The sequence below is a fragment of the Panthera onca genome, chromosome D1 (genome assembly GCF_046562875.1).
Source record: "Panthera onca isolate mPanOnc1 chromosome D1, mPanOnc1 haplotype 2, whole genome shotgun sequence".
Taxonomy (NCBI): Eukaryota; Metazoa; Chordata; class Mammalia; order Carnivora; family Felidae; genus Panthera; species Panthera onca.
Genome location: NC_138348.1, coordinates 50,521,253 through 50,548,898, shown reverse-complemented (window position 1 = coordinate 50,548,898; position 27,646 = coordinate 50,521,253). Strand labels below are relative to the sequence as shown.

Below are 27,646 nucleotides of genomic sequence, written 5' to 3'. Positions count from 1 at the left end.
CAGATGGCGCCTTCGGAAGGCACTGTGACGCAGATAGGGCTCCTCTCCCAAGACATTCACCGTCTCACGGTAGGATTCTGACTCCTCTCTCCACAGCAGGACAGGTGCCGGGGTGGCCCCGTGAGTTTGGTACAGTGGTGCACAAGGCCTGAGACCCCCACCCCACCCTGAACCTGTGTCATCAGTGCCTCTGCCAGGGATCCGCAGGATGGTGCTCGGCATGGTGGCCTGAGGTGGAGCCAGCTCTGTGGTAGAAAGCAGCCCAGAAGCTTCTCCATTGGCCTGCTGCTGGGCCTTGAGCTGGGCCTTGAGTTGCTAGGGGCACTGAGACAGGTCCTGGGCCCTGAGCTGAAACCAGCTGAAGTGTGCCGGGTCTCAGTTGTCTTCCCAGGCTCAGGGCTGGTGAGGAAACCACAGTGCTTGGCAGTTCTGGGTCACCTGCCTATCAGCCTGGTGCCCGGGCCTCATCTCAGACCTGCTGGACACTGTTCTGCCCTCTCTACCCTCGACATATGTATTTCCTGTCAGGCTTCTGACTTTGTGGATATCATGGGCACGTGAACATGTCCTGATGTGCCTCATGAGGACAAGCTGTATCACAGGGAGGCAGCATGGTGTTGGGGAGGAGTGAGCCACTTTGGAGTGAGGCCAATCTGGTTCAAGGCCCTGCTTTGCCTCCTACTAACTCTGGAACCTCAGGCAAGGCATTCTCTCTCCACACCCCAGCTTAGTTATCTGTAAAGCAGAGCTCATAATATCCTCCTTGCAAGGCTTGTAGGCAGGCTAGAGCTGGCAGTAAAAGACCATCCACAGCGAAGATTCACATTTTTGAGGCCCTGTACCTCCAACTGCCCATTAGTCCCTGGATGGTCCCATCACTGAGCCCACTGGTGTATCATCTGTCCATGTTGAGGCTCCTGTCACTGTCCTTCACTTATCTATCGAGGCACATTAAGAAGGCTGTATCCAAGGGCAAGACTGAAGTAGAGGGGGAGGCAGGGTGATCTCCCTGAATCCAAATGGGACCATTTTTATTTAACTTTTTTTTTTTTTTTTTTTTTGGCTCATACACTGAAATGAATGCACCCAACCTTGCCCTCATTACCACTAGTAGGCCTTTGGTGGTCTTGAAATAGCAATTTTACCTCTAAGGTATGAGCAGTGCATATTCTTGATAGTGCTGTCTGTTCTGATTCAATATGTGGGGGTCCTGGATCTCATGAACTTAGAGGGTGCTAGTGTCAGATGGGACCACACCAATGTGTCCCACTGCTTCCCATGTAGCTGCCACAGGGCAGCCCTGACCAAAACCCTGTTCAACTACCCCTTGGGCCCGTGTCCTTTCAGACTATGCTGAGCCAGGACCAGCTGCTGAACGACTCTCGCCTGGCGGCTCCCAACCCTGAGGACTGGAGATGACTTTCTTCATGGCCAAGAGGCCAGAGAGGCACGTGTGGGGGCCCCAAGTCTCTGCTTCAAGGGGGGCTGGCACAGCCACCCGCAGAGTCCAGACGGGCTGGCAAGACATCTTGGAACGTGGGTGCTGACAGGAGCGAGCAGAGTGGTGAACAGATGTCAGGGGGTGGGCCCAGGGGGCCCCATGTTTTCAACTGTACTGTGCTCTTCACCACAGCTTTTATACCTTTTGTACTTTTATACGTGGACTGCACCCTACTTCTGTGGGGAGGGCAGTGAGACATCAGCACAGACTCGATTCAATGGCTCACGCTCTTCCCTGAGACAGTTGGGAGGTTCTTAACACCAAAGGGAAAGGGCAATGAGTTCATAAAAGCTCTGCTGTTAAGAAAATCCTGAAACAATGTTCTGGCTGTACTGGAGTGGCTGGAATGAAAGGGGGCCCCTCCTGGGCTGCTTCCACACACAGGGAGTACTTCATCCACAGGAACCTGGCTAGGGCGTTGGTGTTCAGGGTGACTGCAGGGAAGGAGCCTCTCTTCCCACTGCCCCAACTGCCCTCATCCTACCCTCCTCTGCAACAGAGGTTGTCAGTGCTGGGCCTCCTCCAGAGCAGAGACCTCTCTAACACGTGCAGGCACTCAAGCTCACCCTAGCTGACAGGCAGCACAGGCTCCAAAGTGCGGTTGTCTGATCAAATGGCTCCCCCCAGTGGACAGTGCTTGCTTACCCCCAAACCAACGGTTCCACCGCCACTCGCCATCTTCCCAGAGCAGCCTGTTCCCCTGGGGTGTCTCCTACCTCACCCCACATGCCCCAGCCATACTGTCCCTCCCAAACGGTCTCCCCACTTGGTAGAGCCCTGTCCTCTTCCTCCCTGTGGTGGCTTGGGCCTCCTCTCTCCTCTGATTTCCAACGCTGGTCTCCTCCTTGGTCCATTACCCTCCCAATTGGTCCCTCCAAAGGTTCTCTACCTTACCCCAGAGTGGCCTTCCCAAAGCACTGTTTTGATCCTGTTACCTTTATGCTCAGAACGCCTCAGTTCCAGAAGCCAGAGTAGAGTTCAAAAGCCTTTGCTAGCACCCAAGGCCATTCAGAAGCCACTCTGTAGCCTGTGTCTCTGCGTTTCCCCCACCGTGGGACCTACTTTTCCCCCGTGGTCCCCTTCACAAGACCCAGCATGACACCACTTCTTTCAGGAAGCCTTCACTGATGTGTTGGTTAGAGGTCCCTGTGTCCCACTGTGTAGTCTGCCCTTGAGCCTGAGCCCTTCTTGGCTCACCCTGAAGTACTGTGTCTTCCTTTCCATAGCCTCTCAGCACAAACTCACCAAGCAACCTCCTATGCGTGGGCTCCTGTACAGACCGGAATAAGAGCCAATGCTGGTCCTTAGACTGCTTAGGGGCTCCATGCTGCCAAGTTCCCCAACCACCCACCCCTTCATATGTGCGGGTTAAGCATGTTCCATGCCAGGCTAAGAAGGGCTACAGATACAGACAGGCATGAATGTCAAGGTCTTTGTCTGAGGGTGCTGATGGTCTAGTGGGGGGTGCACATCTGTTTCAAACAAGCGTGCGCTGAAAGTTACAGAGGCTCCAGTAGAAGTCTCTACAGCCTGAAAGAACAAGGTGTCCTTTTTAATGGAGAGCTGGGGGAGGGGACTGAAAATGACTTGGATTTCAGAGATGAATCAGGTTCCCCAAGGGTGCCAGAGGGGAAAGGCATTCCAGGCAGATGGATGTGGAACATGCCAGCACATCCCAGGAAGTGCCCAAAGTTGCTAAAACCAGAGAACAGTTTCTCAACCTCTGTGCTGCTGTCACTTAGGGCTGAATAATTTGTTGTGATGAGGGCTGGTTTGTGTGTTGTAGGAGGTTTCGCGGCATCCTCTATCCCTGTCTGGCAACAGCATGCCGCCTCTGATTGTGACAACCGAAAATGTCTCCAGACTTTGCCAAATGTTCTGGGGCGGGGGGGGGGGGGGGGGGGGGGCAAAACTGCCCCCTAGCTGAGAACCACTGGGCCACAGAATGGGGTAAAAGTGGGAGGCCCAGGGAAGGAAAAATCTGGTGAAGTCAGCTGGGGTCAGATCAGGAAAGGCCCTGTGAGCCAGGTCCCTGTGATTTATCTTGGAGACACAGGTGGCCAGGCGGGGACTAGTAAAAGCAGGGGACAAGCATGGGAAGATGTGTGTTAGAGAAAAATATCTTCGAGTAGGCTCTTCCTCACCCTATAGCGCCTGGCAGAGTATCTTTCCCCAAGTAGGGGATTTGCTGAGGGGGTGCTGAACACACAAATGAGTGAAGGCTCACCGCCCCCAGCCCCGCCACCGTGGCACCCCTACTGGCCCTCAGGGGATCATCCCTGTAGGCAGGGCATAGCTGCACTTCAGTGAGATCTCTAGAGCCGTTTTCCCTTGTCCTGTACCCCCCCCCCCACACACACACACACATGGTGACACCAGGTTGCAGCAACACTACCATCCAGTTTCTGTAGAAAGGGAATGTCTTGGATTAAACACAGCCGGATCTGAAGCCCACCCCTGCCACCTCCTGTTGGAATGACCTAGGGGCAATAACTTCATCTTGGAGCCTCAGTTTTCTCCTCTGTAACTTGGAGAATAACTCCCCCCATAGAATCTCTGGCTTGTTATGAGAATGATGAGAAGTAAAGTGCAGAAAGGTTCTACCCACTCACAGTAACAGAGAAGCATATCAGCCTGGCCAGGAACAGCAGAGGCCATCGTGGTCAGTTGTATGATTTGGGTTTAGCAACGTGAAGGATTTAAGGAATAGCTCCTGGAGCCTACTCTTGTTTGCAAATTCAGAAGCTGCTATATTAACCACCCTGGGCACCACACTGGGATGCCAGGAAAACCACAGCCCTGGCCTGTGTTTGTTGCACAAAGCCCAGGAGTCCAGCATTCCTGGAGCCTGCCTACCCTGTGGATTTACTACTACCCTAATACATTTGAACATCATTCCCACTTCAAGGGTCTGCCACAAAGGAAGGAAGGATGCACGTGGAGGGTCCCTAGGCCCTCCAGTAGGTCTGGCCTTAAACACAGAACACTCTGAAGAGGGGTGTTCAGGAGACAGATTGGAAGCTGACGTGACCCCACTTGGATTCTTCTGGAATTCTGCCCCTGCACTTTTGCCAGTCCTGACCTCCTTGGGACAGAGAACAGTTCACATGTAGGGCTGGCCAAGTCCTTCTAACCTTCTAAAACTGCCTAGCAGGTGTCCCACAAGCCCCATCTCATGAGCTGTCTGCTTTGGACTGAAGCTTATTTCACTAAACTATGGGAAAAGCTACGAATTGAGCCTCCCAAGCAAGGCGGTCTCAGAAACCAGTTTATCTCCAACCCTGTGAATGCTGCTTCGTAGGCCCACACCCAGAAAAGGAGCGATGTGCCCAAGGGTGCATTACAGGCGCTTGTGAACACACGCCACTTTAATGTGCTGAGGCAGAGCTCACTCTGAAACAGAGGAAAGGGACCAGGCAGATTTGCTAAGAGCAAGGGAAGTATTAGTAAGTGAAAATCATGTCCTTGGTATAACCCAGTTTCTCCAGATTAGGGTGAGCGGCTGTCTGGATCAGGGGCAGGGGTCCACACACCAGGATGAACGTGGACTGCCCGGGAGGAGGGAGGTGCTCCTTGATCATGTTGGCGGTGATGTAGCCTGAGCTGTACTTCCAGCCTGAGATAAAGCAGAAGTAGAAGAAAGCTGTGGGGGTGCCAGGTGGAGTCCCTGACCCCAAGCCTCCTGCCTGGCCTCCCTAGACAAGGAACCCAGGCTGCTCTCCAAGACTTAGAAGCCTGCATTGCTGTTCTCTGCAGAGAAGCCGCAAAGTCAAGGACGTGGTAGACTCAGGCAGCCTTCAGAAGTGTCTACCCCTAGAGCCCAGGCTCACTGCTGGGACTCTGAGGCCCCCAGCAGGTGTCCGATGCTGCCGGCACTGTCGGGGATGGAGAACACAATAGTGGGGTGTGGTCTGAGTCAAGGCAGCGATCTGGGGCCCTGCAGACTGAGGTTTATGGCTCAGTTGGGGGCGCCCTCTGCTGGGCAGTGAGCTATATGACAAGGCAGGTGCAGTTCAGCGCAGCAGGAGAGTGACAGCCACGGATGGTGGGCTGTGCCTGGTGGTAGCCACGTGCTGGCTAGGGTCTCGGCAGCTGGCTGGGGCTTAGCACGTGATGACTGCTATCCAGGAGAGGCCGGGTGGTAAGGGAGAAGGGGTCACTGGCCATATTAGATGCCACGTGTGTGCTATCTCTGTGGGATGCTGTATCAATTGTAGCATGGAGTGGGTGTTCAGACTGACCCAGTGACTCAGTGTCCCTCTGAGTCCCTCCTGAGGTTCAGCGTGTGTATGGACTGCTGCTGAGATATCACACACATGCCCTTGAGTGCTCTCACAAACAGGTCATCCCAAATCCTCTCTCCCTCAAATCCCTCCATTTCCCATGCAGAGACAGAGCTGCAGGTCTCAGCCCTCGAGCACAGATCCAAAAACCAAACCCAGGGACCAGTTCCTGAGGTGGGTCAAGGGTTGGAGATAACCCACAGTGGGGACAATGGGGATCGTACCAACAGGAGGCCTGTCCAGGGTGTACCACAGGCTGAACTGTTCCGGGTGAGTTCTGGCAACTTCTTCAAGCTCTTTTCTCACCAAGATATCCTCCTCTGTCTAGAAAAGAAGGAACGTGAGCAAAGCCCCTCCAGGGACATCCTGCTTGTCCCCCACACTGGGCACAGGGGTCAGCACACGTCTGCCCAAGCTGCCACTGCTCCAGTTGGATGCTGTCACCACGGCTCCTGGGGCAAATGAAGGTTCTGCGGCACTTCCTCACTACCAACCCTCTCTCGTGGGTGGAGGAGGTGGGCTGTGCGGCAGAGGCGGTGACTGTCCTCAGCTGGAAGGACACGGCTGAGCACAGGTGCACAGGCTGGGTGGCCTCGTTCTGATGGCCCAGCCCCCCGCCCCCATCCACACTGAGCACCAGGCTACCCTGCCAGGCTGGACCGAGTTTAGTGTGGGCCCAGGACCTCTCGCAGGGAGTGCAAGGGGCGAAGGCCGTAATATGGAAAGAAGATCGCACCTAACACCATAGCACTGGAGAGCTACGGGACAGGAAAGCAAAGGCTGGAGCTTCATTTGGGGAAAGGGAGCCAAAGCCACGAGAAACCTGTGCCAGGCCCAGAGGTACCACACAGAGGACCTGGATCTCAAGACTCTTCACAGTTCCTACACCAGCAATCCTACTCCTGGGATTCTGTTTAAGAAAATAATCTAAAAGGCATCAAGCCTAGGCTATATTGTTCATCACCATATACTTTACAACTGGGAAAACTGAAAACAATCTGAAGGCAGAAGATGTAGTAAATTATGGTGCAACTTGGTACAGACTGATGAAAATATGTACAAAGAGTTTTGACAAGAAGAAAGTGCCTGTGTGGTAATGCTGGGTGAAAAAACAAAACTGTTATAGATGTAATTGCAAATATATGGCATGTATAGAAAAAAAGTCATATTTATTTTTGTATTTTCTGAAATTTCTACTGAGGGCATCTATGACTTTATACTCAGAAAACCAGAATTGCATATTAAGAAAGGAAGGAAAGCTTAGTACATAAAGTGGCTGGGGGAACAGTTAAAAACAAAAACAAAAAAAACAACTGAAAAACCAGGCCCTCCCCCAAGGCCGCAGGCACCCCAGCAGCGAGAGAACTCAGTGTGGGGGAGGTATGAAGGCAGAGGCCCCGCTCAGCAAACATTCCATCCCACCCCTGCAAGCTCAGGGCTGATTCGGCAGAGCTGACCTGGTTGGCAAAGATGAGGGACATCCTGGTCCTGTCGTCGGGGTTCTTGGTGATGTGGCGAATGAGCTGCAGCATGGGCGTAATCCCTGGAATAGTAGCAGGTGGGACACAGCTAGCCGCTCTCTCTCCCTCTCTGCTGCCCACAGTCCCTGGTCTGCAGCCCCTTAACAGTCTTCCTTAGCCGCAATCCTACTTTTCTCATGTCTGCCCCCAAAACTCAAAGTGGAAAACCACCCCTCCTTTTGGTTTCCCCTTCCAATGCAACAATAAATCGAAAGGCCCTTTCTTGTTTTCCTGTGGCAAGATGGAAGGAGACTGGCTCGGAACTGAAAGTGGGCTGCACACCCAGCTCCCTCACTTGCTGTCTGACCGTGGTCAGTCACATGCCTGGCTGCGTGTCCCCATTTGTAAAAGAGAATGACAAGTAAATGTGTTCATTTTACGAGTGCCCGTTGTGGTGCCTGGCACATTGTAGGTGTTCCCACGTTCCATTCTTTCAGGCATTCATTTTCAAGGGATGGGGAGCATCAGGCTTGACCTGGATCCAGGAGCCCTTGGGGGACCATGTGTGGGCCTACTCAGCTCGGTCCCCAGACCTTTCTATGGTCCCCAGCATGACTTCCTGGGGCAGCCACCATGTTGAGTAAAGGGAGCAGGGCACACGAGGTTGGTTTCCAGGCCTATCATCAACCTTGCACTTCCATCTAAAACAGCTAGGAAAGGGTCTCCCATGCCACCCCTTCTAGCATCAAATGAGTCCAAAGTTAAAAAGGTCTGGGGACCCACCCTGTGGCTGAAGCCCCAGAAGCCTCTTACCTGTGCCCCCAGCAATCATTCCCAGGTGACTGACCACCTTTTCTTCAGGCTCACTTGTTTTGTATGGTTTGATTGAAAACTTCCCTGGAAACACAGAGGATACTTCTGACTTCTGCAGCTCTTGCCTGAGAGCTTACAAAAGATCCCGGACGCTCCTTGGGACCCCCAGGAGGAAAGTCCACCTGAGGAAGTGGCCACACCATTCTAAACCAGAGAAGCAAGTCGGCGTGGCCCATTCCACCAGTCCCGGTGCCCTGGTGCACAAAGTGGAAACAGAGGCTGGGCTTCTTTGAGGACTCACTAGACCTTTTCTTCTGAGGAAGGAGAGGGACACAGTGAAATTAAATGGAGCCTCGCAGAGCACTGAGCCACAGCAGTGAAAGAGTGAGTCGGTGGTGAACATGTGAGTAAGTGAGCGAGTGTGGATGGCATCCATCTATCCATTCTTCAGCATTAGCGGGCACCTCTTATGTATCAGGCATTGTGCCGGATAGACAGTGATGAGGAAAAACCCCAGCACTCCCCTACCATAACAAAGCTTACAATCTCATAAAGTGTGTGTGTTAAATGAACGTATGAAGACTTTAAGGACAAGTGCACATGACCCAAACATGAGACGTTTTCTAGAACAACCACAGGAATCTTCCTCCCAGCAGGAAGTCCAGCATAAACCCCCTAGTACCTGGCTCATGATAGAACAGGCGACCGGTGGGCCCTCGAAAAAGGACAGTGTCCCCAATTTTCATGTTCTCCAAGTACTGAGTCATCTTCCCCCCTTCTGGATAATTGGGGTGTACATTTTTGAAGTAGATCTGAAAAAATAAAGCAGCCTGTTTTTCACACACGCAGACCTGAGGTCACAATTGCATACAACTGAAAATTCCATTTGCCACTGGAAACCTTGCAGAGAAAATCCTCTGTGCTCACAGTTGCTCTAAGCACCCCCTGAAGACTTGGCCAAATCAACAGCTTCACTGTTAAATGACAGTGCTTGAAAGCCCTTCCCAGGACACGAGTCCCCTCTCCACCCTACCACCTTTAATAGGCTTGTGAGGGTGAGGCAGGTGGACCCAGTAGGCACCATTTACCTTTATAATCAAGTCCACAAAGCCTTGGTCATCATCACTGGACACAGGTGTGTAAGCCCTGACCACCAGAACACCATCAATTCTGGCCAAGAGATGGATATAGTTACCTGCAGAAAAAGCATCCAGTGTTAAATGTGAGCACAGCCAACCTAAACAGGACCCAGGATTCCCATAAAGGACTTGGCTTCAGGGAAGTGGGTGCATGTGGCAGGGTGCATGGGAGCACGGCCAAGCAGAGGAGGAGTCCAGATCCAGGAGGCCTGGGTCCTAGGCCTGCCCTTGTCACTCTGCATGCTACCCTGGGCAAGTCACTTCACCTCTCTGGGTGAGTGGGGACGATATGCCTGCCCTGCCCCCATCCCAGGGGAGCTGTGAGCTTCATGTGAATGCACGCTCACTCATCAAAATATTCTGTGGAACAGGAAGACCTCATTAAAGTTGGAGGCTGAGTATTAAAAGTAATAGGAGTGTTTCCCTTTTAAATATTTTTTGATGCTTATTTATTAGAGAGAGAGAGAGGGAGGGAGGGAGGGAGGAAGGGCCAGAGAGAGAGGGAGACACAGAATCCGAAGCAGGCTCTAGGCTCTGAGCTGTTGGCACAGAATCTGATGCAGGGCTCAAACTCACGAACCAAGAGATCATGACCTGAGCTGAAGTTGGACGCTTAACCGACTGAGCCACCCAGGCATCCCAGGAGTGTTTCCCTTTTAAAGCAAAATATGTTGCCTTCACAAAGTCATTTCTTCTTAGACTGAGTGGATCAGTGGGGTCTGTGAGTGAATCACGACCCCCTCATCTGTCTCTTGCTGCTTGAGCCGCCCTAGACGCACAGGCATGCTGGGCCCCGGGATTTGGATACTGCAGACCAGGAGTTCTAGAAAGAGTGTTGTGTCTTTCTGGCCAATGGCTCTGCTCGAGGGGCAGCAGTAAAGTTTTGAGCCATGGAATTCTGCCCCTCCTGGGTAGAACCGAATGGACCAGGTATGGCCAGAGACCTACATATGGTGACTACAACCCAGTGTCACATAGTGGGTATGGCGACTCAGATGGTTGCTGGATCTAAAGTGGGAGCTTCAGTGACTAAGACAAGCAGTGGTGAGGGCAGGAGCTGCCATCAAGAGATGCTAAGAGACAGAGGCAAAATGAAGCTTTGTGCCATCCAAGGGAGTAGAAACTATGCACAGGAAAGATGGAGCAGAGGTGCAGACAGAAGCGGAAGCCTGGGGAGACACAGAAAGGAGGAAGAGAAGGAGGAGAGGAGGAAGCCTTGAAAGTCCTCAGGGTCTGTGAGGAGGCCCTGAAGCCTGAGGTGCAAACACTCGGGGTTAAAAAAGGGCAAGCGCTATACTGGAATTCAAATGAAGAGAAGAGAAAGGAAGAAAGAAAAGACAGGCTCAATGACTCTGGCTGTGGCCTGGCTGGGCATCAGGGATGTGCAGAAATATATGCCTGAGGCAGTTCCCTTCTGAGAACAAATCTGAACCTGGAGACCTCAGATAGGCTCTTTCAGATGCAGCCAACCTGGACCTGGCCTGGCAGTGTCCGTCCCCGGGGAAAACGGGGCTGCCTAGCTGGCCCCATTTCTAAGCTGCTGCATTTCCTCTGACCTGGAAAGCATCAGTGATCGCCGAGTCCTCATAGCAGACTCTCCCAGAAGCCTCTAAACTACCTGTCACACTAACTTTGCACCGCCTACACCAGGGCAGAGGAGAGGGTGGGTCATGGCAGATTCTAAGAAATTTCTATTCCTCGAAGTTTTTCATTCTTTTAGCCTTCTTGCCAACAGGACTCACCCCACAGACTAGGCAGAGGGCTGGAAGGCAGGCGGACACTGAGCTCTTGTGGATGGGGACAGAGAGAGGAAGCAGTGAGGAGGCTCAGGAGCCAGGCTGGCTGCCTGGTCACCTGAGGAGAGGTCAAGGTTTTGTCCCACACACACAGGACAAGTAGGTCGTGGATTAGGATCTCCACCAGGCTGGCAAGCAGCACTAGCAATTTGTACAAAGCTCTGAATCCCCAGGCTGTGGACCTAGCAGAGGATTTCTACCTCACCAACATGAAATTGGGTGTCTGGTAGTGGTACAGACCAGAAAGGGGGTAACTCGGAACTCTAAGACCTCTAGGGCTGGTATTCACAGTGGGTCCCTCCTTGTGTGAATCTGAGGTCCCTGCTGAAAAGCCACACTATGTGGGGAAGACACACTTGACTCCCTCCTGCCTCTCCACACATTCTGGGCCTTTCTCCTGACTTCAGGGGAAGATCAGTTCCTTCTACCCCTCACATGTACACAGCACTTGGCACTTTCTGAATTTTCTCATCCATCAGTCACTTTACCTTCACAACAACACAAGCGGCGGACAGGCCTGGGAAACCCCATTTCATAGACTGAGGCTCAGAGAGGTTGAAGGACTTGACTCAGGTTGCCCAGCAAGGAGCCTGTGATGAGATCCCAGACCTTCTGATCCTAGATTCACTTCTTTTCAATGCTGAGATATCACTTCTGTGTCAGCCCAAATCAGTGAGAAAAGAAATGGACTGTCCCCAAGCCCATCTCCCTATCTCTCTTGAGCTCACGTGTCAGGAAAGATAACAAGAAGACCGCTACACCCCAGCTGGGTTTCTTAGAGGAGCAGAATGCCTGCAAGGCCCAGTCCTGGTGATGATACTAAACCCCACTCACCTACAGGAAGCCCCAAGACATGGTCCGGTGAGGGCAGTCCAAAGCGGAACCTCCAGGTGTTGTGGCTGATTTGCTATAAAATAGAAAACAGAGGCAGACTGTCAGCTTTCTAGAAGCCTTTCTGGGCAACTAAGATGCCTGGGAAAGGAGCTCTATTTGGGACTACCCCGGAACACATAGATGTACACACAAACACACACACACACACATACACGCAGTGGGAGCAAACTGGAGGCCCTGAAACTCCTGTCCCATTGCCCTGCCTTCCCAGCCAGCACATCCCCCACCACTCTTGTGCTCTTCTCTTTCACAGGCTGACAGTGGAAAGGGTGGGCTGACTCCATTACCTCTTTCTCAATCAAAGGCAGTGGGTACTTGGTTTCAGAGTCCTGTAGGGTGATACATCTCTTCCTTGAGTTCATGTTCCTCAGGGCCAACAGAAGCACTGTGACTCCAAGGACAGTGATGACAAGGAGCAGGGTTGGGTCCTAGCAGACAGTGTGAACAGGGCACCTCAGGTCCCGCCGGCCCCGGGGAAAGGACTGTGCTCAGGCACAGCAGTACCCTCCCACACCAAAGGCACAGAAGAAACCAGACAGAGGGAAAGGTAATAAAACAATGCAGGCTGAGCCTACAGTGGACCCGGAGGGTAGGGAGGGGTCAGCTGCACATCAGACCACGCCAAGCAGATGGCCAGGGAGTGCTAATGTCACCAGGCCAGCCCTTCCTGCCCATCTGCCTCCATCCTGGTTACATTCGAGGGTGCAAGTCCTGGGAGTCCCCTCCTTGAGGTGATGACACTGCTTCTAACCCACAATCTGGAACATGGTCCCAGTCCCCAACGGCAGAACTAGACGGGGATAAGCGCTGACTCCTCCAGGAGGTGGCTGCAGCTAGGCAGGGATGGGGTTCACTTCCCCGCTACTCCCCTATCCAGGCCGGGTTGGGGTGGGGTAACTACCTTCGATCGGGGGGGGGGGGGGGTGGGGGGGGGGGGCTTACCTTAGCGCCTCGGGACACGCCAGCACCCTCCAAGGCAGGTGAAGGAGGCCTGGACTCTCACCTGCAGCCACTCCGCCGGGCTCCCGCCCCCGCCCCCACCGCCAGCACTGCCAACCTGGCCATCACCCAGCCAGCCGTCGCGGGACCGGGGAAGGGCCGCGGGCTCCCTCTCCCGCCTGACGCCCCGCTCCCCGCCGTGCCACGCCTGCCCCGGCGCCGCTTGGGCCCGCCCCGCTCCCCGCCCCGCGCGGCGCCGACCGGCCCACGCCCTCGGCCGCCAGGCCCGCCTGGGGCCCCGTTGGACTCCCACGGCCTCGCCCCTCCGCCGCGCCCTGGGCACCCACCCGGAACGAGACGCCGAACAGGTCGTCGAAGTGGGGCTGGTTGCGAGGCCGCGGCGAGTCGGGCGCCCGCAGCTCCGCCTGGCGGACGCGGAGGCCTCGAAGCCGCGGCCGGCGATGCGCGCCCGGCCACTCCCGCTTACCCCCACACCGCGCGCCCCACCGTGGAGCACCCCGCGCGCCCCCCGTGGAACCCCCCGCGTACCCCACCTCTCACCGTCCCCCGCGCGACCCCGCCGTGGAGCCCCTCGCGTAGCCCCCCACGCACCCCTCCCCACTAACCACCCCCCCGCGCGCCTCCCCGTGGACCCCCCCCCGCGCGTCCCCGTGGAAACCCCCAGCGTACCCTCCTACACCCCCTACCGCTCCCCGTCCCCCGCGCGAACCCCCGGGGAGCCTCTCGCTTACCCCCGCACCCCTCCCCGCTACCCCGCCCGCGCGCCCCCCTAGGACCCCCCTCCCCTGCACCCCCCACCGCTCACCCACCCCCCCACCCCCTTGGCGCCCTAAGAGTTCCCTGTCGCGTGACTCTCTCTCTGCCCCGCCCTGCCCCTAGGGGCCGCACGCGACTAGGGGCTGCCACTGCTGCGGGGTCCCCGTTCCCAGGGGCCATCCCTTGTTTATTCGTGACCCCCTCTCCATCCTGCCCTTCCCCCTGCACCCTCTGAGCAGCGCGGACGGAGAACCTCCTCTCTGCACCTTGTGGAAACTTTGCCAAGGCTGGAGGAAAGGAGGGTCGTCTGAGTGGTAAGAAGGGGATGCTGATAAAGGAAAGGGGAATTCAGGCCAATTCAAAGAGCACAGGAATATATCCGTTTGACGCGCGTAAAGAGCTCCTACTCTGAGCCTGGTCTAGTGCTGGGTGTTTCCCCGAGGCGGAGATGTAATGGAGTTAAGACATTCGTTGCAACGTTCATTCATTCATTCATTCTCCATTGGGAAAGAGACAGATAACAGGTACCCAACACCAGACCAATAGGAGACAGGATGGCAGGCATAGATTATGGGGGTTCTCCGCGGCCCATTTCAGAACATTGGTAACCCTTCTCCCCCAATCAGTTCTCCCGTTGCCGGTAGCAAAGGTAAATCCCTGCCTCCTGGACCTGAACGGAGACAGGGAAACTGAGAAAGTAGATTCCCACCTCAACCCCAGCCCCCAAACACGCACCGGCACAGGCACGTACATGGTGGCCGCTTCTAACATCTGCAGGTACTGAAATATTATCGCAGGATATCTTATTACTGACAACCTACTAAATGAAAATGATAACTTGTGAACCAAATATCATAGGAGGTTGAACATTCTTCATATTTTTTTTCCCCATGGCAATTCTTTTTCTGGAAAATAAAAATGCCTACTCATGACCTTGGCCCATTTTTCTCTTGAGTTGTTCTTTTCTTACTAATTTTTAGGAGTTTTTTATATAGATTTTAGAGACCACGTCTCTGCCAGTTATATCAGTTACAGATATTTTCTCCTGTTGTACAACTTTCTTCTCTCTTGTTTCCTTTCTTTTGTCTTCTTTTCTTTATTTCTTTTCTTTTTCTCCTGCCTCCCTCCTCTCTTTCTTCTCTCTCCGTCTTTTGATGAATAGAAATTTGTAATTGCAGTGTAGTCCAATGTATCAATCTTTTGCCTTTATGGCTAGTGCTTTACATGACCTGTCTATTCCTACCCAAGATCCTAAAGATGGTCTCTATTTTCTCTGACACACGTAAAGTGTTTCCTTTCACATTTGAGTCTCTCAACCACCTGGAAATGATTTCTGTATATGATGTGAAGCAGGGATCCAATTTAATTTTTTCCATATGGGTTATGTGTTGTCTCAGTAATATTTGTTGAATTGCCCATACCTGGTTACTAACCCGCAACGCCACCCCTGTCTTATATCAGCTTTCCCTTTGATCTCATTGCCCAGCCCCTCTGCCAATACCATACTGCTCTAATTACAATAGTTTACTACAACTGTTTATATCTTTCACTTATACATTGGGTCTCAGTTCAAATATCAGTTCTTTAGAGATGCCTGATCCAACCCCCCAATTTAAGTAGATGTACACATTACATGCTATTCATGGCTTTTACTTCAGCTCGTAATATACATCCTGACTATTTAATTGTAAATGGCTGACTCTCACATTCGTCTAGAAGTTCCATTATGGCAAAGACCTTGTTTCTCCAGGGCTAAGCACAGTGACTGTCACATGGATGAATATACATAGCAAATGAATGAATGAATTCCTCTCTGCCCTGTAACATTTAACACCCTGCCTGGCACATGGTAGTGAGCCCCATAATGCTTAAGAGATCAGTCCTTCCCGTCAGTGCCCCTTTTTTGCTTACTTTGTCTCCGTAAGACATGTCCTCAGATGACATTCTACATATCTTACCTACTTGCTTACTCTTTCTCTTCCTCTACTACCATGTAAGCTCCATGAGGACAGGACTTGTTCTGTTTTAATTCCTGCTGTTTCCCAGGCCTCAGAACAGTGCCTGGCACTTGGTGGATGCCCAGTAAATATGTATTGGATGAATGAATGAATGAATGAATAAACTTAATTTTCTCCATCTGATTCAATCAACTATTTTGGGGGGGGGGGCTCTGGAATCATTTTTCCTGTGGCTCTCTTAGTAGTTGCCTCTACCCTCCGTTCTCCCTTCTCATTTTCCCTCCATGTTACCAGAGAGGCAGCCCCCTTTGTTAATCTTGGAGCAGAATAAAGGCAGGCGTTTGTCCGGGCTTCCAGTAACTCTTAGAAGGCAATGCCTCCCTCTCTCCTCAGCACCCCTGCGCACTCTAGATGCACCCTTTGCATGTTCACGTTCTGCCTGGTTCGGCTCCTCTTTTTTTAGAGACCACGTCTTTTAGATACTTTTTTAGAGACTCACGTACTCTCCCGAAACACACCATGAGCACACGTCTCACTCTCTAAATCCACAGTGTGGTCCTAAGGCCTGACAACGAGTATGGGTTCACAAAATGCTGAAAAAAAGAAAGAGTGAACATCTGTCACTGTTTTGGGCTGTGTGAGGCTCTGCCTCCACAAAACACCTTCTCCGGTGAGGGGACCAGCCACCTCCACTGCCGAGATTCCCCTGGGGAGGACTGATGCTGTGGCCAAATCAAAGCTTGAGGAGCCTATGCTCTCTAAACAATTTCCAGGCTGTTGTGGGCTTTTTGATTGCTTTTTGACCTTGAAAATGATTTAGTTCCATTTTATTCCTGAACGGATGGCCACTTCTGAGGTCCTAGCTGTTAAGCCTAAATTGTGGTAGGTTGAACAATGAACTTCTCCAAATAGACTCACATCCTAAATCGTAGAACCTGTGAACACTGCCTTATGTGGCAAAAGCAGCCTTGTTACTATGATTAACTTCAAGATCTTGAGATGGGGACACTGTCCTGGATTGTCCAGTGGGCCTGACATGATCACAGTATTCCTTATACGACAGAAGCAGGAAGAAATAGAGAAGGTAGTGTGATGCCAGAAGCAGCAGCTGGAGTGACCAGTTTTGAAGATGGAAGGAGGGTCCACAGACCAAGGAATGCAGACAGGCACTGGAATCAGAAAAACGCAAGAGAAAGGATTTCCCCTGAGAGCCTTTGGAAGCGACCAGCCCTGCTGATACCTGACTTTAACCCACTGAAACTGATTTTATACTTCTGGCTTCTAGAACTGTAAGAGAATACATTTGTGCTGTTCAAAGATAGCAAAGTTGTGGCAATTCGTTGTAGCAACAATGGGAAACTAATATACTAAATGAACCATTGTTTTGTCTCATAGGGCTTGTTTGTTTATACTTGGTTTTATTCCAGAAATATATTTCCTGTGATTTGGATCAGAAAAGCCAGGAAGTGCTCCTCCCCTCTGGTGCTGATGCTCTTGTTGCTCTAACCCTGGGACTCTTTTCTCCCGTGAACGACCTCCCTCAGCAGCCTCCTGCTGCTACTCACGTCTTCAGCTTGTTTTCTCTGCCAGACCATATGAGCGGCCCACCCACTCCATCCCTCCCTCCTCACCCTGGCTCTGGCCTGTCCTTTGTGCATTGTGCAAAAATGTCATCCTGAACAAAGGGTCTCAGCAGACAAACCTAGTTGACTGGGGTGAGCTTTATGAGAGAACACTGATGGAGCACCTCACCCATTCCAAGCACCCAATGCCATGACCAGTGTAAAACATTGCTTGAATTGGAGGTTCCTTGGTTTTCCTATTTCAGGATTTCAAACTAAAGTGCCGTGATACCACCTGATCAGAATTCCCCACCCTGCAGAATCAGAATTCTGCACCCTGCAGGTGGGCAGAGAATGATAGCAGCGCCTTGCTTTCTGGACCATCTTCAGCCTTGACTTGTAGAACCGAAGAAATGTGGCATGGAAAACCTTGCATTTACCTGGTGATCTGGGGCTGACGTGGGCCTGACGGAGTAAGATGGTAGAAAGGTAAGAGTGTCCAGACACTGGGAATGAGCAGAATTTGCCAGACACAGTGTGTTTGGGAAGAGGCAAAAAATAGCTTGCAGAGTGCTATGCCCACTGTCCCGCCCACCCCCAGAGGAGTCCCGCCTGAGCCGCTACATCTGCAGAGCTACCCCAGCAATGCCAGTCAAGTCCCCCTCCAGTGTTTACAGCAATTGCTTCAACTCTTCCCCAATAGCATCTGTTCTGGCGGGGGCTGGGCTAGAGTGTCCAGACGGTAGCAATTTGTGAGTTCACAGCTTGGACTGTGGGGGCAACAGGGAGTAAATGGGGCAGCAGATGCAGTTTCCAGGGCAAATGGGTGGGGCTGGGAGCCTCAGATCTATAATTGGAGAAAGGCTGGTCTTTAGGAAGGGGGGGGAAGGGAAAACGTCCAAAAGAGAGAAATGAAGGGAAGCATGCCCTTCTCCTCCTTGAACACAACCAGGACTTTGTTGGCTTACTAACTTCCAGAGACACACAGGGTCTACTACTTCGTGCAGACACTGGGTGGGCCTCAGTACCACCCAGGGCATTGTTTATAAATGCACGATTGAGGATAGTAGGGAACACTGGAGTCTGATCACATTGTTTAGGGTGCAGTATTCTGTGGATGGCTGTACCATGTGGCTATGGTTAGGAAAACTATGGTCTGAGCCATTGTATTATAGTCTATCCTAAAGATAGAGTTAACATGATATATGTATGCATGCAGCCTGAAAGAAGGGAAATCAGAGAGCGGGACGTCACCACTTATTTGGGCCAAAGGACTTGGTCACTGAGCTCCAGTTTCTTCCTCTGCAAAATTAGGGTTAATAATAGTACCTATTTCTCAGACTTACTGAGAGGATTGTAGGAGATAACGCATAGAAAGGATTTGGCCTAGAGTAAATAAGAATTAGCTTTTATCTATGCAATCACTGGAGTTAGGTGGGAGTCATTTTTTAAGATTATTTGTTTATTTTGAGAGAGAGTGAGTGGAGGAGGGCAGAGGGAGGGGGGTGAGAGAAAATCCCACGCAGGCTCCACCCTGTCAGCTCAGAGCCTGATATGGGACTTGAACTCACGGAACCTTGAGATCAAGACCTGAGCCGATACCAGGTGCTTAACCGACTGAACCACCCAGGTGCCTTGGTGGGAATCATTTTTGTGTGATTTTTTTCTTTCCTCCATTTTAAACATAAGTGGTCACCTGGTCTTGTCGATTCCATGAACACAGTGTTTCTTGAACCTGTTTTTCCCTCCTGTCACTCTTGTAATCCCCATCATATTTTATCTGGGTTCTTAATCTGTGCATCTCCTCAACTGTTTCCGGCCTCCACTTTCTCCTTCTCCATCCATCCTGTTGACTTCTTCTTTAGTCGGGTCTGATTTTGTTCTCCTCTACACTGAAATGGCAATCACTCCCTTCATCTGACTACAAGATGGAGTCCAACCTCCTTTCTACCAAAAGAAAGCCCTTCACAACTGAGACCTAGGCTGTAATTTTATTTATTTTTTTATTTTTTATTTTTTAATATATGAAATTTACTGTCAAATTGGTTTCCATACAACACCCAGTGCTCATCCCAAAAGGTGCCCTCCTCAATACCCATCACCCACCCTGCCCTCCCTCCCACCCCCCATCAACCCTCAGTTTGTTCTCAGTTTTTAACAGTCTCTTATGCTTTGGCTCTCTCCCACTCTAACCTCTTTTTTTTTTTTTTTTTTTCCTTCCCCTCCCCCATGGGTTTCTGTTACGTTTCTCAGGATCCACATAAGAGTGAAACCATATGGTATCTGTCTTTCTCTGTATGGCTTATTTCACTTAGCATCACACTCTCCAGTTCCATCCATGGTGCTACAAAAGGCCATATTTCATTTTTTCTCATTGCTACGTAGTATTCCATTGTGTATATAAACCACAATTTCTTTATCCATTCATCGGTTGATGGACATTTAGGCTCTTTCCATAATTTGGCTATTGTTGAGAGTGCTGCTATAAACATTGGGGTACAAGTGCCCCTATGCATCAGTACTCCTGTATCCCTTGGATAAATTCCTAGCAGTGCTATTGCTGGGTCATAGGGTAGGTCTATTTTTAATTTTCTGAGGAACCTTAGGCTGTAATTTTAAACAATCTCCCCAGTTCCCCCTGTCAAAGCACTGGCCACACAGAACGGCACCTTTTGCCGTAAATATCCCTCTGCTTAGCCTTTCTGATCCTTCATACCAGTTTCCCTGAATGCAATGTGTTCCCTTTTCTGTTTACCCGAACATCATATGATTCTTTTAAGACCCAGCATAAATGTCTAATCCTTAGCTAAGCCTTCCCTGATACTCCTAGGAAATCACTTCCTACTCTGTGCTCCCTCTACACTAGCGCCCACATCTGTTACAGCATTTATCCCCTTGTACTGGGGCAGCTGAACATGGCTCTCAAATCCTATTTGAGAAATCAGGGATTGCCTTCTATTTGCTTTCACATCCCCAGAGCCTAATTGCAAGTCTGGCAAGAAGATGGTGCTCCTTGAAGACTTGCGTGTGACCATTTAAAAGAAAAAATGATCATTCGCTAGGGAAGGGCGGCTTAGCACCAGAGTGGTGTCGAATTAGCCACTGCTTCTCTAAGACAGGCAGTGTAGGGGCAGGGGAAAAATCACTAGGCTTTTCTGAACTAGGTGTGGGCTCTGTCTCATTTAGCACTTGTGTCACTCTGTCACTTCAATTTTATACGCCTCAGTTTCTTTTTATTTTTCTGGGCGTGGGGTAAGTGTCCTCACCTTTCACAGCACATTGGCCGTGTGAGAAGCAACTGACAGAAGGTGCATGAGGAAGGAGTCTGTGAAATACTGCAGAGAGGTAAAGTTCCAAGGACCTTGGTGTGAGGGCTCATCCCAGACCTGGATGACGGCCCCCATTCTGACTATGCGTAGTCTCTCTCAGGCAGGCGGTTGGGATGAACATATTCATTGAACTGAAGCAGATTAGCCAGCTACAGTGGTGCCAAGTCCTATTCCAAGGTGGTGCTGTAGGAGGCAGGGTGGAGTGAGTACCACGTGCTTGATGGAAGTTTTCTGATAAGAGAAAAGGAGCCTTAAATAGACCCGGTGAAGAAGGGAGGTGCATGGAGCTTGGGTGCTTCAACTCCCCTAAAGGAGGAAACAACCTAAAGTTCAGGTAGTGGTCACACTGTGGGATGGTGTCTGACTCACCCTTGTGTTGCAAGTGCCCAGCATGGCACCAGGTGGACATGGGCCTCAGGGAGCATTTCCTAAGTAACTGTTGTTCATTCTACAGTCTTGTTGGGGCTGGAAACAAGGAAAGGTTGGCCTACAGACAAATCTTCGGCAGTAGGCTTCCAGGAAAAGAAGAGGGCCTCCATTGTGAAGCTAGACCCGGTTGACAAACTTGGCATTGACTCTTGAATCCTCCCCTAGGGCTCTTACCTGAGGGGAGTCTTTGGCCAGATCATGGATTCTTCCATTCACCACTCAGGCAGCTGCATGCTGCTCCTTGGAAAATAAGAGGAAAAAGAATCTCAGATATGGCTTCACTAAAATATGTGGGGTTATGGAGCACCTGGGTAGCTCAGTCCATTAAGCGTATGACTCTTGATTTCAGCTCAGGTCATGATCCAACAGCTCATAGGTTCGAGCCCCACATTGGGCTCTGCACTGACTGCACAGAACCTGCTCAGGATTCTCTTTTTCCCTCTCTCTCTCTGCTCCTCCCTCACTCATGCTCTCTCTCTCTCTCTAAATAAATAAATACTAAAAAAAATAAAAATAAAATATGTGGGGTTAAGAGGTGGTTCTCTAAGGAGCCCTGCAATCAAAGAGATAGCAAGGCTACCATTTTGGCCATCGCAATGAAAACAACAGCCAACCCTTCCAGTCGCAGGGCAAGGCTCCAGAGAATGTTCTCTCTTCCATGTATGTAAAAGATTCTAGGGCTCAGAAACATGAAGCAATCTCTCTGACATCACTCAATGAGTTAAGAGCTCTAATGAGAACATAATCAAGTCTTGCAGCTTCATTGTAATATCAGCATGGATTATAGCTGTGCCCATCAGTCATCTGCAGGAACTATCTCAGAGGCACGGTCCCCTGCCCCTGTTCAGCTTGCCTATCTAGGTCAGCTAAAATGATTCAGCAGGGTACAGAGGACAAATGTTCAGTAAAAAAAAAAAAAAAAAAAAAGCATCTATCTTCTAAAAGAAAATCTCTATAAAATGACCGAACAGTAGATAGTCTAATTTTTTAAAATTATTATTTGAGAGAGAGAGAAAGAGAGAGAGAAGGTGAGGGGCAGAGAGAGAGGGAGAGAAAGAATCCCAAACAGGGTATCTGTCAGCACAGAGCCCAACATGGGGCTCAGTCTTACAACTCAGTCTCACAAACTGTGAGATCATAACCTAAGCTGAAATCAAGAGTTAGGCATTTAACTGACTGAGCCACCCAGGTGCCCCTAGATAGTCTAATATTTTTTTAAAAGATTTATATAGGGGCGCCTGGGTGGCTCAGTCGGCTAAGCGTCCGACTTCGGCTCAGGTCACGATCTCACTGTCCGTGGGTTCGAGCCCCGCGTCGGGCTCTGTGCTGACGGCTCAGAGCCTGGAGCCTGTTTCAGATTCTGTGTCTCCCTCTCTCTGACCCTCCCCCGTTCATGCTCTGTCTCTCTCTGTCTCAAAAATAAATAAACGTTAAAAAAAAAAAAAGATTTATATAATATACAAAATTAGGAAAGTAGAAAATCATGCAAACACAGAGGTATTAATTATAAGGAAATGGTTTGTACAACTCAAAGTAAGTAGTAGGAAAATCTGAATATTATAGCTATTAGTAGGAGATTATAACTTATCAAAATTGCCTGAAGGAGAAATTTTTAAACCTAAGAGACAGTAAGAATGAAGGAAATTGAGAAAGTTATCTTTAAGGCTTCAAGAAATAGATGTTTAATATATGTAATTACATGACATCATTATTTATCATTCTTATACATTATATGCAAAGTATAGAGCAAGAAGGAAATTTCTCTAGTTCTTTTCATGAAGAACACTGATATCAAAGTCTGACAAAGGCAGACAAAAAGAAAGCTATAGGTCAGCAGTTCTTAAACTTGTTGGTCGCAGGACACTTTTACACTTTAAAAAAAATCACTGAGAATCCTAAAGATATTTGTTTATACAAGTTATATTTATCAGTAGCTAAATGTTAGAAATTAAAGCAGAAGCTTAAAAATTATGTATTTGCTAATTTATTTAAGATAACCACAATAAAACCATTAAGTATTAGCATAAATAACATGTTTATTTAAATAACTACATGTTTGTTCAGACACTACTCCCCTAAAGGGTAACTGCTATCCTGACATCTAATACTATATATTAGTTTTGAGTGATTTTCCTTTTATGTAAATGGAAGTAATACAGTATCTATTTGCATGCCTAGTTTGTACATATAATTTTCATTATTAGGATATAAATTACTTGAAGAGAGGTACCATATTTTGTTCCTTTCTGTACCTCTTATTTTATTTTATTCAAACAAAAAACATAAAATTTAAATAAGACTGACATTGTTTCACATATTTTTATTTTTTAATGTTTTTTTATTTATTTTTGAGAGAGAGAGCACAAGCTGGGGAGGGGCTGGAGAGGGGCAGAGAGAGAGAAGGAGACACAGAATCTGAAGCAGGCTTCAGGCTCCAGGCCGTCAGCACAGAGCCTGACAGGGGCTCAAACTAGTGAACTGGGAGATCATGACCCGGGCTGAAGTCAGACGCTCAACCGACTGAGCCACCCAGTTGCCTCAGTTTCACATATTTTTAAAATTGTTTAATGTCTGGCTAAATAGAAGACAGGATGTCCTACCTGTTATTTTTTTTTTTAACTTCATTTATTTATTTTGAGAGAGAGAGAGAGCAAGCAAGCAAGCAGGGGAGGGACAGAGAGAGAGGGAGACAGAGAATCCCAAGCAGGCTCTGCACTGGCAGTGCAGCACCTGATGCGGGGCTCGAACCCATGAACCATGAGATCATGACCTGAGCTGAAATCAAGAGTCAGATGCTTACCCAACTGAGCCACCCAGGGACCCCTCTCCTACCTGCTGGCATGTGGTATGTAGCCCCTGGAAAACACTGCATGCTGTGAGAGAATGAGAGTAGACAGGGAGAATAATGTCTCAGTTTTGACCTCACAGACCCCCTAAAAGGATCTTGGAGGTCGCCAGTCATCTCAAGGCCACATTTTAAGAGCCTCTGCTATCAGTCAATTTCAATTCTGGATGTTGATGCAAACAACTAAGTGGAACTAAGTGGAACCCAGCAGTATATTGGAGATGAATGCACCACGCCCAAGTGGGATTCATTTCAGGAATGCAGGAATTTTAGGAAATCTATTAATTAAGGATTTGATATATTGATAAATCAAAGGAGGAATCACTTCATGACTGCAAAAGATGCGAAAAAGTATTTCACAAAATGTAATACTTTTTCTGATTAAAAAAGTCCTAGTGAGGAACTTGATAAAATAAATACGTCTCTAATTGCCAGCCTCATGTTTAACTGAAATAAACTAGGAGCACAGTGTGAAAGGGCAGAGCTTTCCTGAGCACTCAGGAGCTCAGGTTCTGCTGGGGAGGTGGAATGTCCACAGTGGTGGTGAGTGGGGAAGTGGTGTCAGACTGATGGATATCAGAGGTGGTGGCTGAAGAATTAATGACCAACCAACTTAAACCATTAGCTCCCATGTTCCACTCTCTAGGTGTACTTACATCCTGGTGAAGCAGTGGGCAGCGGTGACTACCCAGGTCTTCCCAAAGATGGTTCCTTCGCACAGATGCCTGGTGGCAATCTGCAGGCTGACCTGCCTCCTTACCTCCTACCATCTGGCTGGAAAGGAACCTGGAAGGGTCCGGGGGTTGGGGGGTGGGGGTGGGGGGAGTGGCTCTGCAGAGACCACCTGGGAAGGGACTAAGAAAACTCATCTTTATTACCCACGGATCCTCCTCACCATCAAGCCCAGATCATATTCTCTGAACATCTCTTTTGTGCCAGGCACTTTAGTAGACACTTGGGAATGATGAGAAATGCTTATTGTATTCTAGACAGAGAGAAATAAATACGGTACTGGAAGTGGGTGTTTCACACAAGAGTAAAATATCAAGCTCACCTTGACCCTTCCCCCCACCCACCTCCCCCTTTTTTTGCTCCAATTATCTGGTCTCCAAACCAGATAATTGGATCCTAAATCCACAACATATCTCATATCCATCTCCTAACTTGGAGTTTGAGGCCTCCATAGTGCTCACCAGGATTACTCCCCCTGCAGGTAATGTTTCCCTAGCTTCCACACATTCCAAATCAACCACCAGAAAGTGCTCTTTGACCATGTGATTCCTCTGATCAAAACCATCCAAGGGCTCCCCACAGGGTATAGAATAATGGCGACATTATTCTTGTAGGCCCAAATCAAATGCCAGTTTTCTTTTCTTTTTTTTTTTCAAATGCCAGTTTTCTAATTGTCTCATCCAGAAGTTCAGTATATTTTGTATTAAGTTTTTCTGTACACTTTTTTTTCTTTTGTTGAGAATTTTATTGACATACAACGCACACAGAAAAACACTCAAGTGATAAAGTACTTTGAATTTTCAAAAAGTAACTCCAGAACTCAGATCAGGAAACAGACTAGCAGAATCCCACCAGCAGCTGCTCTAGACCCTACTCCCTGGAAGGGTAACTGGTATCCTGACATCTAATACCATCTATTAGTTTTGAGTAATTTTCATTTTATGTAAATAGAAGTAACACAGTATCTTTTTGCATGTCTGGTTTGTACACATAATTTTCATTATTAAAATGTAAATCACTGGGGCGCCTGGATGGCTCAGTCGGTTGAGCGCCGACTTCGGCTCAGGTCACGATCTCGCGGTCTGTGAGTTCGAGCCCCGCATCGGGCCCCTGTGCTGACAGCTCAGAGCCCGGAGCCTGTTTCAGATTCTGTGTCTCCCTCTCTCTGACCCTCCCCCATTCATGCTCTGTCTCTCTCTGTCTCAAAAATAAATAAACGTTAAAAAAAAATTTTTTTCAAAAGATGTAAATCACTTGAAGAAAGGTACGATATCTTGTTCCTTTTTGTACCTCCTTCCCCATGCCCTGGGCTCTTGCATGGAGGTTTGTACAAAGAAGGTATCAAATGAGAATTAAGCCAGTGTGACAGGATGTCAATAACTAATGAATTTAAGTGAAGGATAAACAGATGTTCATTGTTTTGTTCTTATAAAACACCTGTTCTATAGATTTGCAAAATTTCAAAAGAAAAAGTGGAGGACAAAATTGCTTATTGAATGATTTAAGTAACCCAGGTTAGGCATGCCAATTTTAAAACAGGGCACCTGTAGGGGCGCCTGGGTGGCTCAGTCAGTTAAGTGTCTGACTTTGGCTCAGATCATGATCTCGAGGTTTGTGGGTTCATGCCCCACATCTGGCTCTGCACTGACAGCATGGACAGAGGCTGCTTGGGATTCTCTCTCTCTCTCTCTCTCTCTCTCTCTCTGTCTCTCTCTGTCCCTCCCCCACTCTCTCTCTCTCTCTCTCAAAAATAAATAAACATTAAAAAAAAGCAGGGCACATGTAAACTCTTTCTTTTACTTCTTACATTTTTATGGGTATTTGTATAAAGGAAAAGGGCCCTCAAGTGTGAGTTCTATGAGAGAAAAACAGGAAAGATTTTTTCATGGAGGTTTTATATCAGGGGCTATTTGTGGATTATATAGTTTTATTCACCAAATATTTATTTGTCATCTACCGTGTTCTGGGCACTGCACTAGGTACTGTGGATAAAAGATGAATAAATCTTTGCTGTGCATTGTAATGAGACTCCTTGGAAAATCTTGTACTTGGTTTAGGCTGGGAAAAATGGCTTTGCTGAATGCACCCCCATGGTGGTCAAGAGAAGGAGCCACTGCAGCCACACTACAAGGATTTTCTACCTAAGGTATCTATGCATCATGAGGTCCAAGAAAACAGAACAAAAAGACTCAGATTACTTCTACTTCTCATTAAAAGGAATATATTGTCTCCACACTCTATATTATGTTCTGTGTCAGACAGATTATAAAACTAAAAAAATAAATAAAAATAAGGTGCTTGCATTTTCTCTTGACAAACTATCAAATTGGCAAACCGTAAAAGCTGCCCTACTCCCTCCTCTGCCTGCTCCGCTCACCTGGTTTTCCACATGGACCAGGATGTGGCACAGGTGTGTCATTGGGTGCCACAGAGCAAACAAGGACAAGAGAAAGTCCAGCACTTCTCAATGCTCATTGGCATTAAAACGTATTGGTGGACTCACTTTTTTTTAGTGCACAGATCTTTTGAGTCAGACCCCAGTTTGACACACTGTTTACCCATTTCCACGAAATGAATCTATTTAGATGGGAATTTTGTTTCTTGTGACTAGAAAGATTTCAGTGTTGCTTTGAGCAAAATGGACAATGACTGCATCCCATATAGCTCTGTGTGGTGGCTTTTTTGATGTGTGGACTTTGCTAAGCCACAGCCTCCAGTTATTCAATGAAACAATAATCTAGGTGTTGCTGTAAAGGTATTTTGCAGATGTAATAAAAATCCCCGATCAGTGAACTTGAGGTAAAGAAGATCATCCTGGATAATCTGGGTGGGCCTGACCTAATTAGTTGCAAAGGCCTTAAGAACAGAGCTGAGGCTTCCCCGAAAAAGAGAAGAAATTTTGCCTTTGGAGAATACCTTCAGCCCATGCCTGTGGAATTTCAGTGTCCTGTGAACTTCTCTTTTCTTTTTCAAATGTTTATTTATTTTGACAGGCGGGAAGGGGAGAGAGAATCCCAGGTAGGCTCTGCCCAGTGCAGTGCCGGAAGAAAGGCTCCATCCCACGGAAACGGTAAGATCATGACCTGAGCCTAAGTCAGGAGTCGGACGCTTAACCGACTGAGCCACCCAGGTGCCCCCTGTGATCTTCTCTTTCTGACTGCCTGCCAGATAGGTTTAATTGCTTGGTCA

At 49.1% G+C, this 27,646-nt stretch overlaps 2 protein-coding genes and 1 long non-coding RNA gene across 14 annotated transcripts in view; 2 read left to right on the top strand and 1 right to left on the bottom strand.

Moving 5' to 3' along the window:
- Positions 1-4,723, top strand: part of PPFIBP2 (PPFIB scaffold protein 2) — a 146,673-nt gene extending 141,950 nt beyond the window's left edge. For 10 of the 11 annotated variants that reach the window (XM_081790317.1, XM_060605894.3, XM_081790318.1 and 7 more), the window contains 2 exons: positions 4-69; positions 1,348-4,723. In XM_081790317.1, the coding sequence (XP_081646443.1) occupies positions 4-69; positions 1,348-1,419 (138 nt within the window). In that variant the 3' untranslated portion in view covers positions 1,420-4,723. The remainder of the gene's footprint in view (positions 1-3; positions 70-1,347) is intronic. The other variant, XM_060605891.3, reaches the window with a different exon arrangement.
- Positions 4,724-4,837: 114 nt separating this feature from the next.
- CYB5R2 (cytochrome b5 reductase 2) lies at positions 4,838-13,341 on the bottom strand. 2 transcript variants are annotated; one of them, XM_060605914.3, is made up of 9 exons: positions 13,173-13,341; positions 12,174-12,314; positions 11,827-11,899; positions 9,146-9,252; positions 8,740-8,869; positions 8,058-8,141; positions 7,242-7,327; positions 6,009-6,108; positions 4,838-5,117 (listed from the first exon to the last, which is right to left on the bottom strand). In XM_060605914.3, exons 2-9 carry the CDS (start codon positions 12,246-12,248, stop codon positions 4,945-4,947), a joined length of 828 nt encoding a protein of 275 aa, XP_060461897.1. In that variant the 5' UTR covers positions 12,249-12,314; positions 13,173-13,341; the 3' UTR covers positions 4,838-4,944. The 2 variants fall into 2 exon arrangements, with proteins under 2 accessions (XP_060461897.1, XP_060461898.1); XM_060605915.2 differs by lacking the exon at positions 13,173-13,341 and adding an exon at positions 12,829-12,939.
- On the top strand, positions 13,085-27,646 carry LOC132661406 (uncharacterized). Its single transcript, XR_009602208.3, has 5 exons — positions 13,085-13,193; positions 13,726-13,916; positions 17,389-17,611; positions 26,515-26,603; positions 27,451-27,646. It is a non-coding gene; the product is annotated as an uncharacterized LOC132661406 (long non-coding RNA).